Source organism: Manacus vitellinus, unplaced genomic scaffold, assembly GCF_001715985.3.
Source record: "Manacus vitellinus isolate BGI_N305 unplaced genomic scaffold, ASM171598v3 scaffold_0_pilon, whole genome shotgun sequence".
Taxonomy (NCBI): domain Eukaryota; kingdom Metazoa; phylum Chordata; class Aves; order Passeriformes; family Pipridae; genus Manacus; species Manacus vitellinus.
The window spans coordinates 50542594-50560415 of record NW_021938789.1 but is presented as its reverse complement, the minus strand read 5'-3'; the positions used below and the strand labels follow the sequence as shown (position 1 = coordinate 50560415).

At 40.9% G+C, this 17822-nt stretch overlaps 1 protein-coding gene across 20 annotated transcripts in view; it reads left to right on the top strand.

Moving 5' to 3' along the window:
* ADGRL3 (adhesion G protein-coupled receptor L3) overlaps positions 1 to 17822 on the top strand; it is a 513962-nt gene that overhangs the window by 291813 nt on the left and 204327 nt on the right. For all 20 annotated transcript variants that reach the window (XM_018073156.2, XM_018073129.3, XM_029960802.1 and 17 more), the window contains exon 5: positions 1821 to 1930. In XM_018073156.2, coding sequence (XP_017928645.1) covers positions 1821 to 1930 — 110 coding nt within the window. The remainder of the gene's footprint in view (positions 1 to 1820; positions 1931 to 17822) is intronic.

Here is a 17822-nt window from a genome sequence, read left to right as displayed (position 1 = left end):
TTCTTACTTGTGATTTTGAAAGGTATCTTTGATCCATTACCATTATTCTATGTAACGTGGCCAGGGCTGTCTCTTCAGCCAGAAAGGCTATTGATTAGGCCACTGCAATTGCTTTTTGAAAGGCACATTGAGCCCAGTAAAGGATTTTTGTTGAAAGTGAAATTTTGGATGATGTTCAAAGTCTCTCCTGGAAGACTGCCCACTTGCACAGTCCAAGCTACCTGTGATGTCCCAGCCAGGCCTTTTGTCTGTGAGTAGCATAGGCGAGGACAACAAAGTTACTTTTTTTGTTAAGAAAATTATTTTTCTGTGCGTATGATAACAGTAACCACTTGCTGTGATAAGTGCTGTCTTTCAACTAGAAAACACGAGAATGTCCCAGCCCTCTGGATTATCTGCTATCCAGCAAAACAGCCTGATGAGCAAGCGTATCAGCTCTTATTAATCTTTCCATAAAATTAAAGAAATTATGGAGCTTAAGGCAGTCACTAATGAATCAATTTTAATTTATGGGCTCAAATAAAATCCGCATTAAGGCTGACAAACTGTAGCCTCAGGTAAACATGAAGCATTTCCACTGCAACTCTAAATGAATTCTGTGCTGGATGTCACAGCTTCTGCTAGAAGAGCAGGAGGGTCAGGGGTCCCATGTCACGTCAGAGGAGGCAAAATCTTAAAGGAAGTAAAGGCAGTGGTCTAGCCCTTGGGAAGTCTCTCTCTGGCACGCAAAAGCATAAAAATCAAAGACTAATTATATTTTTCTCTTTTCTTTAAATGAACAGAGAGGCAGAGGATTTTTGTCTATAGAATCACTGTTTGCTAAATGCTTTTGCATACCCAAATTACACTAAAATTGTACATAGAGGTGCTTGTACCACAAAAGCAGAGGCAAATGTGGGTTTCTACACATGCACAAATCAGTCACCCATGGACATGTATATGTGCCTCAGTAAAAGCATCTTGCAGGATCCAACCTCTGTATTTGTGCTCTTAACCTGAAAGATGCTCACTGCAGCAGCCAAGGTCACCTCCTTCTGTGTGTCTTCTTCATGGAGATCAGTGCTTGCTTTTTGGAAAAAGTATGTCATCTCAGGAGATGCGGGCATGCTGGGCAGAATGATTGAATAAAACTTAGCCATTTGTAGCTAATGCAAGTATGTTGTCTTGTGAATGGTCAGATTGGGAGGTTTCCTTAGCAGGCTGTGTACGAAAAACATTATTTTGGATTTTAGACAGCTTTTATTTGGTGATTTTTTTTTTCCCAGTCAAGTGTTGCTGTTTCTAGTCTTTGCTTTGCATTAAACAGTATTATACAAGATAACTGTTTTTGTAGGAACGCTTTATAAACATGTTGTAAAACATATTGTTATGTCTGCTGTAAAATATACAGTGATTGTTTTTTGCCACCGTTGTTGTTGGCTTAGTCTTTGCGTTTTGTTTGGTGCAGATGCTGGTATTTAAGGTTAATTGAGGTCACTGTAATGGAGTTTGGGATTCAAGAATTAGAGGATTATGTACCTGTAGACATATTTTTGACTCATCCTCTCAGTTTGGTTTTAAAGAAATGGCTCCTGGTGCTGTAAGAACTGCTTGGAGGGGAAGGGTTGTACCACCATGCCTCTTCTCTTTTGGCAGTAAGCTGATGAAGACATTGGTATTTGCCACCAGCCTTTCCATGCTCACTGATGAGCTTCCCCAGCTGATGCTGAAGTCCTGGCTTCTGCATCTTCACCCTTGTTAACACTGGAGGGGCCACTCAGCTTCTTGATCTGTCCCTCTGTCCGGTCTGTTTTCTGACTCTCATTTTTGTTGCTTTTCAGGTGCAGTAATCGGACCCAGTGTGCAGTTGTTGCTGGCCCTGATGTGTTTCCAGACCCATGCCCTGGGACATACAAGTACCTGGAAGTGCAGTACGAATGTGTACCTTACAGTATGTATCTTGATATATTTGCATTTCTTTCTTTAAAAGAGATTTATTATGGAGACTGGGCCAGCCTTGAGCTTGTCTCTTGTTGCCCAAGGGCGAGTAAACCAAACCACGTGCATCAAGTAAGACTGAGCTGATAAGATATGAAAAATTGTTCTCTGTGCAAGGTTTGCGCTTAGATTAAAAATATTCTAATAATGCCCCATATTTTCTGTGCTGTGCAGTTTAACAGTAACATATCATCTTTTGGAAAACACTTGGGAAACCCCATTAGAGAAAGCAGACCAGAGGACTACTGCTAGCTTCCAGCTGCTCTTCACAGAGGTTTATGATTGTGATCATACAGCAGTGCGCTTCAGCTTTCCTATGTCCGTGTAATTGGTGACATTTGATAAGTGCCTTACATATGGTATTGTATCACCAGGGAGGTAGAAAGCTAACATTTTGGGAAATTTGATGTTTGATGGTAGAATATACTAATTTATAAGCTTCCATGGTTATGAAGGCAAATTACAGGCAATCCGTTTTTGAGGCAGTCATCTGAGATTACAGCAGTGTGTGCCAAACAGGAAATTCAGAGATGCAAAAAGTTAAGTGTACGTCAGAATTTGCTTTCTGTAGAAACCGAATTTGTTAAACGCAGTTACAGTCCTACTGTCAAAAAGGTCTTACCTCAGAAAAGAAATAACGACAATACTAGGAGTGCACTTTTTGTTAGCAGCTGTAAAGAGCTGAGCAGTGAATAACAACACCATTTCTAGGTTTTCTGTTTGAGCGGGCCAGAGCTTATAGCACACCTCTCAAAATAAAAAAGCAGGTATGGAAATGGATGCTTTTGACCCACAGTGTTGTACTGAGAAAGCAGCAGGAAATTTCAGTTTGCTGAAACCCAGGATTTGGCTCGAGGACTAAGATCATCTTCTTCGCTGCCTCGAGCATGGGCTGCAGGAAAGCAAACGTGTCTGAGCAGTGACAGGCACACTGTCCAGAGGGAAAGCAGGATCTCACAGCCCTTTGGGTGGTCCCCATCCCTCATGCAGGAGGTGGCCACCTGCCTACTTCTGCCATCTGGGAAGGCTGCATAGTGTTTGACTTCTGAGAAACTGCAAGGCCAGGTATGCAGCTTAGGCCACCTCTCTGAGCAAAGGGGACCTCTTGGCTGAGGGACTTGGATTCTCTGCTGGCGGGAGGCTCAGCATGTCCACATTTGTTTTTTTCTAAACAAAAATGTGAGGCTTCTAATTTCAATGATGGAATACTTTTTATGGAGTGAGCTATTAAACCATGGAAAGAGTGACATCAGGGGCTTATGGTCTGCCCTAGTGAGCAGAATATTCTCCAAATTACAGTTTGGAGTTATTCCACTCTAAATGAGGTCTTTCATTTTAGAATTGACACTGTTCATTGAGAGGGTGAGGGGAGATTGCTTTCAGTTTATCATAGCATGTTGTATTTCCTTGTGATTTGTGATTTGCATGAGATATGCCATTCCTTCTGGAGACTAGACTGGTAAAGCAGTAGTTGTTACCTAGTACCCCTCTGTAGCCTTTGTTGCATATAAAACAAAGAGGAATTTTGAAATGCCTTGTGAGAAAGGTAATATGTTAGTATTATGCCCCAAGGTGTTAATCGACCCTGTGTACAAGATGTAAAATAACTCAGTACTGAGGTTGCTCAGTACCAAATGTACAGTAGGGATTGTGTGTTTTTTAATGATCTGAATGTGGGTAGGAAAACGTCAACAACTGCCACAATGCCTTTGCAATTAAATTAATAGCTTTGATGGCTCTATCTTCCATTTCTTTATGAATCAAATATAATGCCTCTGCAAGTAGAGTTATGGAGGGGGAAGACAAGGAGTGAGCACATGGTGAAATAGGATCCAGTCTCCTGAGCTTGTTGTTCTGCATTACCTAGGAAATTTTGGATCAGTTTTCATGTGTTGTTATTCAGTGTAGCACCAGAGAAGTTGGCTGCGTTGAGGCAAACTGTCCCCGTTTATCTGCAGATATAGAGTCAAAAACCTAGGGCTCTTCTCCTACCTGAAGTGGTGGATTTGTTACTGCCTCCATTTCTTCTCTCAGAATGATCAGTTTAATTTTGTAGATGTTCCCTGCCTCAGCCCCACGAGTGCCCCACAAGTGAAAGCTGTCCAAGTGATGGGGAAGGTATCAGCTCTGGGCAAGTAGATCAGAAAAGGTATGGTTGGACCAAAGCTACGCCTGGTGGATGAAATCTATTTCTCCCTTGATGCCCTGAGTGATGCCTCTACTGTTTGAAAGGTCAGTTCTTAACACTGAACCCAGGTGCTTCAACTCCTCTAGCCATATTTGGGCTGTTGTCCAGGTCCTTTCAGGTCCAACTTCCTTAGCTTCACTCCCTACACCCATGCACCTTGTGCGATGTTTTGCTTGGAGGAAGGGAGTGGACTCTATGGGTTCTCTAGCGCTGGGGAAAACTTTTCCTCAGCCACTGACATTTCATTGGTGGCTCAGTGCACCGAGCCCTTGGTGAATGGTGGTGTCTGCCATATGACCATCTCCTAAAAGAACACATCAGTTGCATAATAAAGGAACTAATAATTTAATCAGGCACTTGTGTGCAATTCCAGCCTACCTCTGTCTGGTTGGATGGGTTACTCCTTACAGTTTCAAATTATTCTTTGTGGACAGAGAGAGGGTTTACCCAAGTGCTGGCTCAGCAGCAGAAGGGACTATGTGTGCATCTCAAGAGAACAGAGTTTAGGAATCATCTTTAACAGATGTTGTTAGGACTGACCTTGGGCACTTATGCTCAATATAGTGCTAGTGTATATGCTGCCTCAGAGAAAAATTACTTAAGATTTAAAACTCCATTGGGTAGCCTGCTTCTCTTGAGATTTTTTTTATTAACTCTTCCACCGCTAGCTCGTATCATTTTCAAGAGGAAAGCATGCCCTTTCCTCTCACATGGGGGAGAACCAAACCTCCTCAAACTTCAGTAGCTCATATATTGTGAAATGTTCTTTATATCACCCCATACACCACATTCCTGTGTGTTTACTAGAGATACCCCTTGCAAAGAGAGTTTCACGAGGCTGCAGTTACTTTCAACACATGGAGAAGGGGACAGATGATTATGCAGATAGTCCAGTCCTTGCCTTATTTTCCTGATCCTGTAGTCGCTGTGTGTGGTAGAAGCTGCCTTCTACAAAAATGGACAGTCATTCAGAAAATGTCTGGACTTTTTTGGTTGCCCTCTGACAGGGAAAAGCAAGTGAAAAGCTGGTGATTTCAGTAGGTAAAAGATACCAGCCCTAATTTGACAGGCTTCAGTAGCATCAAGTGTCCTGTATTGTTGGTATCAGAAGAAGTCATAAAATTAATTTTGTCTTTATCAAAGCAGACCTTAGCTTATAATGTGTATTTCTCTGACACCTGCTTTAAATATTGCCCTTTTTCTTCTGAAATTACTACTCCAATTTTCTTAAATTGAATTTTCTTTTAGTAATTACCAAACAAGAGAGTTTTTTGATGTTTTTTTAATTTAATTTGTACTACTGCAGATCTGCAGTCTGCCATTGCCAGAGCTGTGGACACATCTTATGGTGGAGAGATGTCTCAAGCTGCATTTAAGCTGTGTTATGCTGTGTGTGATTATGAGAAACCTGACATGGTGAGGGTCCCTTCGATCCAGTACTCTGTTGTTTCCTAGTGCATCCCCTCCCTCTCCCCTTCTCTCTTTACCAAGCAGAGTTAAATGGGTAATTGGAACAGCAGTGATGGAGGTGGTTTTGTGAAGCTAGGTCAACACTCATTGCAGAAACACTTCACTGTCATCTTCTGGTGCTTGTACAATCCTGTTGTCATGGTGCCAGTACATCTAGGAGTGTAATTTTTCTTATTTCACCTTTGTAATGTGCTAAGGGCCTTCCAATTTTACTTAGGAGCCAGCACAGAAAGCAGATGAGTGATTTATCCAAAGCTCTATGTGAGGCTGGTGGCAAGCAAGAGAGTGCAGTTTTGCAGGACCAGTGGTGGTGGGAGAGGGGCTGGGCTAGCTGTCATTGTAAGCAGCCAGATTTTCAATTGGTAATCTGATAAACCTGAACGAACGTGTTGGTTTTCCCAATGCAAATACCACCTTTGTGAGTATGTAACACTTTACAGCTCAAACCATCCGTGTTTTAGTAGTTCTGCACGTACCTCTGAGAAGGATGAATGAACTTGCATGACTTCAGCATGACGAGCCTCCTTCCCTTCACTTTCTTGAGCACACGTGGTCCATGGGCCATGGCACTGGCACTGCCCTTCGTGGATGACACTATCACCCAATGGCTTTGACTGAAATTTAGGGATTGTCTGCATTTAGTTGTTATTCAGGTTTTGAAAATGGCACGAGTTGAAAGCACCAGAGGTATTTTGCAGTGTTTTTTCTGTTCATTTTCCCCTAGAGACAACTGTACAGGCTCCCAGGGAACCCAGCATAGTGTGGAAAAGAGGATTTAGCTAGATGAGTATGATTTACCTTCAGTTTTTCCTGAGATCCCAATTCCCTTAGGTTCTGGATTTTGGAGTTCACAGAATAACTTGTACACTAATATCCTTCAGAAACAGTCTTTTTTAATAGGGAATTGGAAAATTTAAGCTATAGGGTAGGGCAAAGTGGAAAAAAGGTGTAGACTCAATGAGGACAAGCCTAAAAGGTGTAGACTCAATGAGGACAAGCCTATTGCTGCGTTGATAGAAAATATGGCATCTGCAAGAGGGAGTGAGACAGGTGCCTCGGGCGTGGCGTACTTCACCGTGATGACAACTTGCCTCACATCCAGGCAACAAGTCTTCCATCAGTTTTTAATAGTGAGAAGATCTGTTCAAAGGGCTGATTCCTGCAAGGGAAAAATGTTCATGGCTTCCAAGGAAGGATGAATTGTCCTTCCTTTCCATTCTCACTAAACAGGCTAATAAATGTTTTGAAGGCACCAAATATCTTTGGTGCTTACAGAAAATTTCCTGCTTCTGTAACACTAACAAGAGGAAGGAAAAAATGCTTGAGTTCATCACTTCTTTTCTTAGGACTTTTTTCCTTTTAAACACGGAACCTGAAATCACATTTCCCAGTTGCTGTAGTGATGGAAGGAAAGGTCATAGCCTTGCTAGAAATATTCCTTTTATTGCTGATAGAAGAGTAGATGGGCTCACATATCAATAAAAGTGAGGGATGGTAAGCGTGATGTGGGAACAGAATTCAATAAAGTTTTATTGTATCACAAGTGGACTGAAGTGCATTTAAAAACATTAAATGAAGGCGCACAATATCTGCTCTGCTGGACCTTAGGGCCAGTGAATAGACAGATAATTGAATAATGACATTTTTAAGAGAATACAAGCACTAGAAAGCAAACTGATATTTTCATTGCTCTAAGATTGCTGGTGGAAAGGGAAAGAGGAGGGAGAAGATAGGACAAAATTGCAATCTGAAAACAATTTAATGAGACCACTTTTCCGAAGAATACAGTTCTTAATTATTTCTGGAGTGCTGTAAGACCATTATGTGGCCTCCAGGCTTTCCCTCTGTGCGTTTTCTTGCCGCCTTCTCTGTCGGTTGAGACACAGTGTTTGTCCGCTGAGAGCAGTGCTGTGCTTCTGTTAAACAAATGGACTTGCAGCTTCTCTGCTTTTCTTTTGCCCTGGGTTTTTATGTTTGTTTTGTTTTGTTTTTGTTTTTCCCAAGAGAACTTGGTCTCCTGAGGCCCAGTAGTGAAAATGGCAAATGTTCCCAAGGGATTAAGCCCGACTGTTGGCGTTTTGGTCAGTAATGAGCAAATTCCCTCCTGAAGCCTGGCCTCCTTTGTTTTATTTAGTTAAATGAATTATTTGTGTGCAAGGGCTAGGAACGGTAATTAAAAACAAACAAAAAACCCAAACCAAAAACCCAGCACCAGACCTAACTATCCATTATGATTATTTCTGAGCAAAGAATCTTTACTTTGTCTCCAGCTGACAAATTACCTTTCTTCCAAGGCACACAGTTTAACGGGCATTGTGGCCAAAAACCTCTCTTTCTTTTGTATTCACTGAAACTCACAGCTTTGCTTGCTGGTTTTGTTTTTAATCCCCAGAGGCAGAAATGAAGGATGTGTTACTTCCCGTATCAGTTGTCTTTTACTGTGTGTTTGTGGGGAAAGTGCACCTACACAACAGCCCATTGGAAAGCACCCTTGGTTAAAATAAACCTGATATTATGGGGCTTCGCAAACCTGGAGGCCGAGCTCTCTGCGTAATGTTCGGGAAGGGCAGAAAAACTAAGTGCCAAGAGCTAGGGAAATAAAGGTGTTTGAAAACTCAAAAGTAGCCTGGGATGAAAGGAAAAAGAACATTTTTGTGAGACATAGTGAAATAAGTGGTAATGTGGTTAATTTTTGAATTTGAAATGAGGTTGGCTTAAAATAAAGGTACATGGTGATTTCCAGTGTGTGTTTCTGTAATGCATACTGGTTTTAAGGTCTGCTGTCAGCAGGAAATCTATGGATTTTCTTGTGAGAAGAAATTAGAGAAATGTTAGGCAATCTCCATAGTAGGAAGACCATCACTACCTGCTGCATCTATAATTTCCAGTATGCTTCTGTGAAAAGCCAACTCTTGCTGGCTCCTGTCATTTCAATCCTTTCCTCTAGGTTGTGGAACACCTCATGTCTTCTACTCATTCTAATATGAGCCTTTGTGCAAAAAGTAATTTTTTCTCTGTTGCTTTCTTCTTAGTGTCTAGCTGATCATCTGCTGAACCAGCTCACCACTCCCTAGTCCCAGGCTTAAAGTATTGCCTCTATTCACTGATGCATTCTGTCTTTGTACTGTGTTTGGTTCTGAAAATCATATCTCAATGAACAGCAGGTTTTGCTCCCGTGTGTCTTTGAGTTGCACATGCTGTCTGTATCACCACAGAGAGGGCACCACAGTACTGTGCTTAATTGTTTTAGGTCTGAAATGCTGCAGTGGATAAGAGTTGAAGTCAGTTACAGCCTGGGCACCTATGTACTTGTCAGCTGATCATGGGATGTTTAATTGCACGTTTGTTGATACTTTTGTTATATTTTTAAGGAACTACAGTGGCAAGAAGTTTTTTTTTTTCTAAGAGTGTATAAAAAGGTTTCTGTAGTAGAGTACAAGAGGCAAAATTCACATCCCTATTTCCACAATCACTTCACTCTCACAGAACTTTGCAGTGTGGAGATCCAGACTTTAAATAAGTCAAAGAATTGTGCCTAGATCTGTTACGTGTTTCTCACATATGCTGTTTTTCTTGATATAGAACCTTGTCAGTTTTCCCAAGGGCCTCTATAACGGGTTTATTATGGAAGTGGAAGGTGGAAAACTGTGATGAGTAGTGTAACTTTTTTTATGAAGATTATGAATATAAGGGAGTAACTCAATTCCTGTGTGACTTCTATATACTATTTATTCCTTTACAATCTTTACCCACAGCAACTGATTTTTTTTTTTTTTGAGTGAGAAAGTGTATATTTGTGGTTTGGGTCTAGTCAATAATTTAAACTAGAAGTTTCTTAAAATCTTTCAAGATTTTAATCTTGAATGCCTTTGACCTTTGAGTCTGAATCAAAGGCCATTAAATTGCAGGGAAACTTTTCTTTTAGTGTCAGCAAACTTAGGTTCAGGTTCCTGTTAACCTGAGGCTGTTTGAAGTCATTAGCTTTTTTCAAGAAATTATTCTTTGTCACACCCATTTCTACCATAGTAAATGACAGATATTGTCTCAGGAAAAATGGAAATTGTAACCAATACTGGGCAGAAAGAAGAATGAAAATCTGGTGCTGCAATCCTCCCACCTTGGCAGCTGGTGGTTGCACATCCAAATAGCAAGGCATCTTTACAGTGTCTGAAATGAATTTGTGTTGCCTTAATAAAGATGCTAACAAGATGTAGCAGCCTGACCCCTGCAAACATGCTTTTCGGGAGTTCCAATGGGAAGAAACCACTGGCTTTAGGTCATTTGTACCAAGCCATATTTTTCGTCTTTCTCTGACAGGGCACCAGCAGATATTTGCTGCCAATTTGCTGTCTAAACATGTCCCCATACTTCCCAGTTGTCTCTGAACAATTCTGTCATCATTAAGAGGAATATATTTCTTTCCATCTTTAATAACCTATTGTCTAAATTGGGCTATTATACCAAGCACCCTCTGGGGACTTTGATATGGATTTAATACATTTTATAGAAGATCTTCATGGAAATAATATTTATATTTCCAGATTTTATTCCTATTTTCCTTTAGTTTCTCTCACAAGAAGTACTGCAAAGGTTCCTTTCATTGGTGTAAGCAGTATAAGGAGATTAAGACCATCCTTGCCAGGTGCTATTATAAATCCACAAAAGAAATTAAATACATTTATTGAGTTTTATTCTGGCCAATAGGGAGAACAGAATATGTGTATCCAGTGGCTAAGTTGAGGATTCAAGTTCATTTCTTCTAGCACATGAGGGAGGAGAAAGGAGGGGGGAAATTTGAGTATATTAAGGCAAATCCCTTTAGTGTGTGAAATACGAGAGCACATCTTTCCAGATCTAAAAATACAACTTTGTTGAGTTTCTTTATATTAAAAGGGCTCCCAGGAAGAGAGCCAAATGCATCTGAATGTATTACTTTTTCCTCATTTCCTCCACTTCCCTTGCTAACAACATTTCCAGTTGACTTTTAACAACAATATAGGCCTGCATGAAACCACAGTAGTTATATGTACCTCTGGCAAAGGAGGCAGAAACGCAGACGGCATATCATTTGATTTTGGTTAGCTTCTGCCTCTGTTTCTAAGAGGAGTTAAATGGGAGGAGGAATTGTGGAAGACTAGGGCAAAGGAGCCATCCCCAGGGTATCCATTTGAAAAACAAACAAAAAAAACCACCAAAACCCCAAGCAAAATCGTGCAACTTATTTCTGTGGTTTTCTTATCCAAAAATAGTCATGATGTGTCACTCACCTGGCCTGATTGCCAGGTTATGCAGAGATGTTCTTAAGGGTTTTTTGAGGTGTGTCTGACTTTTTTTTTTCTGGGGCGGGGAGGGGGCCTAAGGGGGTTGATAACCATGTCAGATTAGGAAAGATTATTCCAATTGATTTCCCAGGTGAATGTATTGCTGAGGGTCTAAACTAATCTTCTCCTCTAAAGTCCTTTTCCTCTCCATGAGTAACTTAAATATGTCTAATGTAGTTTAAAAAAAATGCCTTAATCTCATTTATCTTTAATTTCTCTGTTCCGCTCTACAGGCCCACATAAAAAGATTTATAGTGAGTATTTATCCTGTCCAATATCAAAAGCAAATTCCCTTCCAGATCTCAATTTTCACTGATAATCCTCAGAGATGTATAATTTTAATTTACCTTGCAGATGACGTCTACCTGGTTTCCCCCCTCTGCTTTTATGAAGGTATTATTCCGCTGCACCTCATTAACTCTTTTCTTTTTTCCTCTCGTGTGTGTGTTTGAATAGTGTCTGTGAGTGAAACTATTGTCTTGTCCTTTGCTGAAGAGCACACGCTAGTGCAGCACTCTGGGGTTGGCGCATCACTGTGTAATCCAGCTGAGTCCTTTCTTTTTATCCCAGGAGAGGCAGCATTGGGCCTTTGTTCTTTTTGCTTTAAAAATTAATAATATCACATTTTTCCATTTCATCTCTTGCAAAGGCTTGCAGGACCACACAGATGCACACTCATGCACCTGAAAGTTTCCCAAACCTCCGATGTTCAGATTTAGAAAATTATGGTTCTACTAAAAAGAACAGGAACTATTGCTCTTGAGATTTTGAAAATGAGTCCATTATATTTAGGTACCCTAATGAAAGCTGAGCTCCCCTGAAAATCTGCCTTTAATGTCTGTACAGGAAACACTCTGGCGTTATTCCACCTATGTTACTATTTAAAGCAGAAAATTCTGCATTTAAGTGCTATTCTGAATGCAACCTTAAAAAGATGGTTCTGCGTTTCTGCAGCAAAACTGAAGGGGAGGAGTGTAAAGTCTGTGGTGAAAATGCAGACTCGGGTTTGAATATTTGACCTTAAGGAGAAATAAAACCAGGAAACAATGTATAGATGGTGTTGGAGATATTTTTTATTAATAAGACATGGCTCCAAACGTGGAAATTGTAAGATAAATGATTTTGATAGTCTAACCTCGTATGGGAGAGCAGAAAGGAGTGGCTAGTGGCTCTCGGTATGAAATTACACTTTATTATTACTGATGGTCTTCTCCTTATCATAGGCTGCAATTAGTCCTACCTCAATATAATCGCATGCGTGTCCTGTTGCTGCTTTAGGTATTTATACTCAGTTTTGCAGTGCCTGAAACAGGAAAGATTGTTAGTCAATACTCAGTATGGAGCAGAGCTGATGCGGAGGCATCAACTATTAAAATGTAGCAGGAAAATAGGGTCGTATCTGAGTACTGCCACAGGTTTGACATGGGCAGGGTGCGTGTGCAGGGAGTGCCTGCAGCACCTACAGGCACGTCTGAGACAGCTTTGGTGAGGACTAGGACATGAGGTGCAGAGGTGCAAGATGTAACACAGAGATAAATTTGCCAGATGAGTATTTCTACAAGGCACAGTTGTACCCCTGGTTTCTCTAGGGCTTTCCCCGTTGACACCACTGGGACACTTAGACCAAGGCATGTGCTTAAATGTTTGATGGATGTCAACTTGCATGTTTGCATCTTATACGTGGTATACGCAAATAACAGAAGCCTAATTTGAGGGTCACTTTATGTGCTGAGGCTGAGTTTTCGAAGAAGGAACAAATAGGCCTTTGTCCATTTAAAGACTCACTCAGAAGAGTGAGCATGTGCCATATACATTTTCAATGAAGTCAGTAATTAAATATGTTCCAGATGACTCTGGTGGGGGAGGATGTTAATTACCATAAAGTGACAAATCGACATTATGCGGTTGGTACTTTGAAAACAAAAAGTCAGTGTTTCAAATAGAATCCACTAAAAATATAACCTGTTCAATTGTCATGTTTAAGTTAATGTCTTAAGTTTTGAAGTTTTTTTTTTTCCCCCGAGTTTTTTTTTTTTCTTTTTTTTTAAACAGTCTTAATAAAGGCATAGTAGTTGTCTTTCAGCACATGCTTTTGATGAAAGCCCACTGAAACACTTGGGAATTTTCTTATTGACATGGAGAGAATTTGAATGCACAGAGTGAAAATGGGCAGTATTAAAATCAGTGCAGCCTTGATTATGAAACAGCGTGATTTTGGGCCTTCCCATTTGAGAGACGTTTGTGATGCAGTGCAAAGGAAAGGCGTTTCTTTCTCAAAGAGGACTGGTCTGTTCTGTCATTTCCTCTTAGAGACAAAATTAAATGGCTGTTAAATTCTCAAACCAGTTCTAGAGTGCACAAAAGCAATCATTCACATTTTGCCTTGGTAAAAAAGGAAGATTACGGAGCTGTGGTTTGTATATGCAGGGAGAAGACAGCAAAGGCCAAATCTTAATTAGAGTTGAAACTGGCCAGTGTTGTTTCAGATAACATGAAGAGCTTTTTTAAAGTATGTTAATAGCAAGAGGAGGTTTAAAGAAAACATTGGGAGTGATACTTGTTGAAGGTGGTCACCTGACTAATGGAGATGAAGAGAAAGCCGAGACATTAAATGCTTTTCTTTGCTTAAGTCCTTAATAATGCTGATAGACCTTGGCCTAGTTGGTCCTCTGAGCAGGAGGACTGCAAGTGTGTGGGAGCAGTAACTTTCCCTTTGTGAACACTGAAATTGTAACAGACCAGCTGTATCAGCTGAATGCTGGCAAGTCCATGGGTCCTGGTGAGATTCATTTCAGAGTACTGAAGGAACTAGCAGTAGCAGGACCACTCTTGATTATCTACCAAATGTTTTGGGAGTCTGGGGAGGTCCCTGCTGACTTGAAGTTAGGTAGTGTAATTCCAATTCATAAGAACAAGTGGAAAGACCCAGAGAACTACAGACTATTCATCTAGTCTCAGTTCCTGGAAAAATTATGGAGAAGATCATAGTGGGTACTATTTTCAGGCATTTAAAGCATAGTGCAATCATCAGGCCCAGACAAAGCCTTGTTGAAATAGTTTGGGATCCTTCTGTGATAAGATCAGTCACCTAGTGGATGAAGAGAAGGTGGTGGTTATAGTTTTTCTGAATTTTAGTAAGGCTTTTGATGCTTTTGGTACAGCATCCTTCTGGACAAGTTGTCCAGCTGTGGGATGAGCAGGTTAATAACGTGCTGGGTGAAGAACTGGCTGGAAGGCAGGACTCAAAGGCTTGTAGTGAATGTGACCACTTCTGGCTTATGACTGTTTACCAGTGATGTTCCTCAAGATTCAATTCTAGGACCAGTTCTGTTCAATATATTTATCAAATATCTGGATACAGGATTTTAATGCATTATTAGCAAGTGTGCCGATGATTCCAAACTGGGAGGTACCTTTAACTCTCTTAAGGGACAAGAGGCATTGCAGAGGAAGCACAGATAGATTGGAGTGTTGGGCAATCATTAATGGGACAAAATTTAACAAGAACAACTGTTGGATTCTTTACCTGGTACAGAGGAGTGGCTGGAAAGCAGCTCTGCAGAAAGGGATTTGGGGATTCTGGTTGACAGCCAGCAGTGTGTGCTCTGGCAGCCCAGAGGGCAAAACCCTATCCTGGGGTGCATCAAAGTATAACTAGCCCATCAAAAAAAGGTGATTATCCCACTGTACTAGGTGTGGGTGCAACCTCTATCTTGAGTACTGTGTGCAGTTCTGGACCCCACAGATGGATGTTAAGGTGCATCCAGAGGACGGCAGCAAAGCCAGTAAAAGGGCTGGAAGACATGTCCTTTGAGGAGCAGTGGAGAACTCTGGATTTGTCAAGTTTGGAGAAAAAGAGGCCAAGGAACAGCCTCATTGCACTCTACAATTTCCTGAGGGGAGACGATGTGTGGAGGGAGGTGCTGAGTTCTTCTCACTGGTGTCTAGCGATAGGACAAATGGTAATTGTTCAAAGCTGCATCAAGGGAGGTTTATACTGGGCATTAGGAAGCATTTCTTTACTGAGAAGGAGAAGCACTGGAGGAGGCTTCCTGGAGGGTTGTTTGATGCCCCAAACCTGTCAGTCTCTAAGAAGCATTTGGACAATGCCTTTAATATTTCGCTTTGGTTTTTGGTTAGCCCCAAAATGGTTGAGTGGTTGGACTCAGATGGTCATTCCAACTGAAAATAAACTTTTTTTTTGCCATGGGAAGATGCTGATGCTTTGCAGTGCCTTGATAACTGGGGCTTCCAGGGCCCCATGTCTGTGCCTGGAGACATTTGGCCATTGTTGGCTCTAATGTACGGTAAGAAAGCTCCGACAAATTGCTTTGCAACACTTCTTCATCTGAATGTCGATACTCATGTTGAAATGGGTTTTCACAGTCAAATGCAGCCCAAATCTTATCAATTATGAATGGCTGCAACAGATGGTATGTATTATTGTTTTTAAGAATGAGTGATACGTTTCAAACGAGAAACACATGTTGCTCAGCAGCTCTAGCTGCCACTTCTGAGACGAGAACCAATTCCCTGACCTTGTCTTTCCCTCCACTTGTTGGATAACATCCTATTTTAATAACCAAAAAAATGAAGACCATGAAATATTGCACGATGGAAAACTGTGAGCAAACATCAATTCCGGTGTAAGAGGATCCTACTCTTTCTCAGCCTGTTGGGAGCTGCACCTGTCTGGGCAAGGGTAAAATTTGTGTTTGCAGCAAAGCTATCGATCAGCCTTTCCTGAGGGTCCTTGGGACAGGGAAATTCTGCAAAACTTCTTACCTGAAGTTTCTAGAAGTTTGTACAAAGTTACTACAAGAGGCTGGCTGGTAACCTAAGATCATGGTGATGTTGGTGGGTGATTTGTCAGATGCCCAGCTTTGCAGAAAATACTGCGTATTCCTTCAGTTTTCCTTTCAGTCTCCATCTGTTGTGTTGCTTTCTTTTAAAAATAAAATATCTGCTGTAAATACAGCAGGGGAAAGGTTTCTGTGAATAAAAGCCTGGCTCTTGAAGAGCAATCCAGATGACTGTAGCCCAGCACTCCTCAGAAGATAGACCAACAGTCTTGGAGACTACATTCCCTTAAGACTGTGCCTATTTTTGCTACAGATATAAAAGTCTACGTACATGCCGTATCTGGAAACAAATAAACTGTGTAAGTGTACGCAGGATTGGTGCCTAATTTGGTGGAGAGAAGTCTGTTAAAAATCCTCATCACTTTAGCAAAATCTGCTGCAGAAACATTTGCCGGTTATAATGCAGAATACATCATTAAGACATATATTGCCAGAACAAATGAACCAAAGGTATTTTGTGATAGTAGCCATTCAAAAATAAAATCACAATCATTTGTTTACTTTCTGATTTATAAAATTGCTACAGCGTCTTGGCTGAAACTGGGAGTAGAAAGCTTGTATGTTCTTCCTCCGGCTTTTTAAAATTCTCATAACACAGCAAAATACTCATTTCTGTGTCTTTAAAACCAATCATATTAGCTATTCCCCTGCTGAATTTAATGCTTATTCAAATGCACTCTCTACTCTCCTTGAAAAGGAATTTTGGCTCAATTTCTTCAGTGCAAAGCCCTTCCTCAGTGCATTGATAACACTGTGTTATCTTATTCTGTAATACTTCACAATACAAAGCAATCTAAAACTCAAGGAAGCATGCCAAGAGACACTGGGCAAAAAGCCCTTATGTAAAGTTTGAACTTCTTTCCCTTAACAGTGCAGCATTTACACAGCCCTCTCTTCAGGCAAAGAAAATAAATAAATCAAAACAAAGCTCTAAAGTTAACCAAGAAGTTTCTTAAGCGCTACTTTTGATATTTATTTTAATGGGAAGAAATCAATTTTATGTCACTTTTATCAGACTTAATTAGAGGAATTCTGCAGTGCTCTTTGCTGACAGTGGGAGAAACTCCTTGTATTGTGCCATTGGTCAGATCTGGATGTAGAGATTTTCCAATGTAAAAGCTTTTTTTTTTTTTATGGTAGGATTTGATGCTTTATGGGTCCTTTCTGATCCTGTGTGGGAGTGTGGTGACAGTTCATGCAAGGTCTAAAGGATCTTTTTGCTCTAGAGCTCAGGAAAAGAAGAAGCAGACTTCTTGTGGCCACCTTGGCAAGAGGTGCACCTCCTGCTGCTCAGATCGTGCTGTTTGAAGATGCACAAGAGATGCATCTTCCTCTTTCTTCACTCCCGCTTGCGATCATCCTTCTTGTGATCCTTTTGACCCAACTCTGAGCTACTGCATTAATTTGATGTGGTTTCTCTTTGCCATGTAGTTTGTGGGCTGCATAAATCTGAACAGGTTGGCAGTCTCATTGTGAATCAGGATGTGTGGAAAAGAGCCCCAGGTACCCAAGGTTTGCAGTCTTTCTCATGATATCAGAGTCCATGGAAATTAGGTGTATGGATACCAGTCAGTAGTGTCAAAATGAGGGCTATCTGCAGAAAGATTATTTATCACTTTGTCTCTGCTGGAATTCAGGGAGGTTTTATTGAAAATTCATCTTTCATCTCCCCTTTTATTCTTTCCACTTCATTTCTCGCATTCCCGCTTACTCTATCATAAATATACCCTCACAGCTGTGACTGTGACTTTACAAGCTTCAGCCTCTTAAATCCAATGCTGTTCTTTGCAATCGACCTCACCTTTCAGGAGCAGAGGCTCTCCTGGAATACGCAGGAGGATATTGGCTTGTAGAACATCGGATTTACTGTAAATCAGTTAACTTGGACTTTTTTTTTTTTTTTGGTACCTTTTTCACATCACGGCAGTAGAGAGTCCCAGAATCTGTTCACTCTCAGAAATGCAGAATTACACTTAGAGCTCACATGCCTTCTGTGGTACCAAC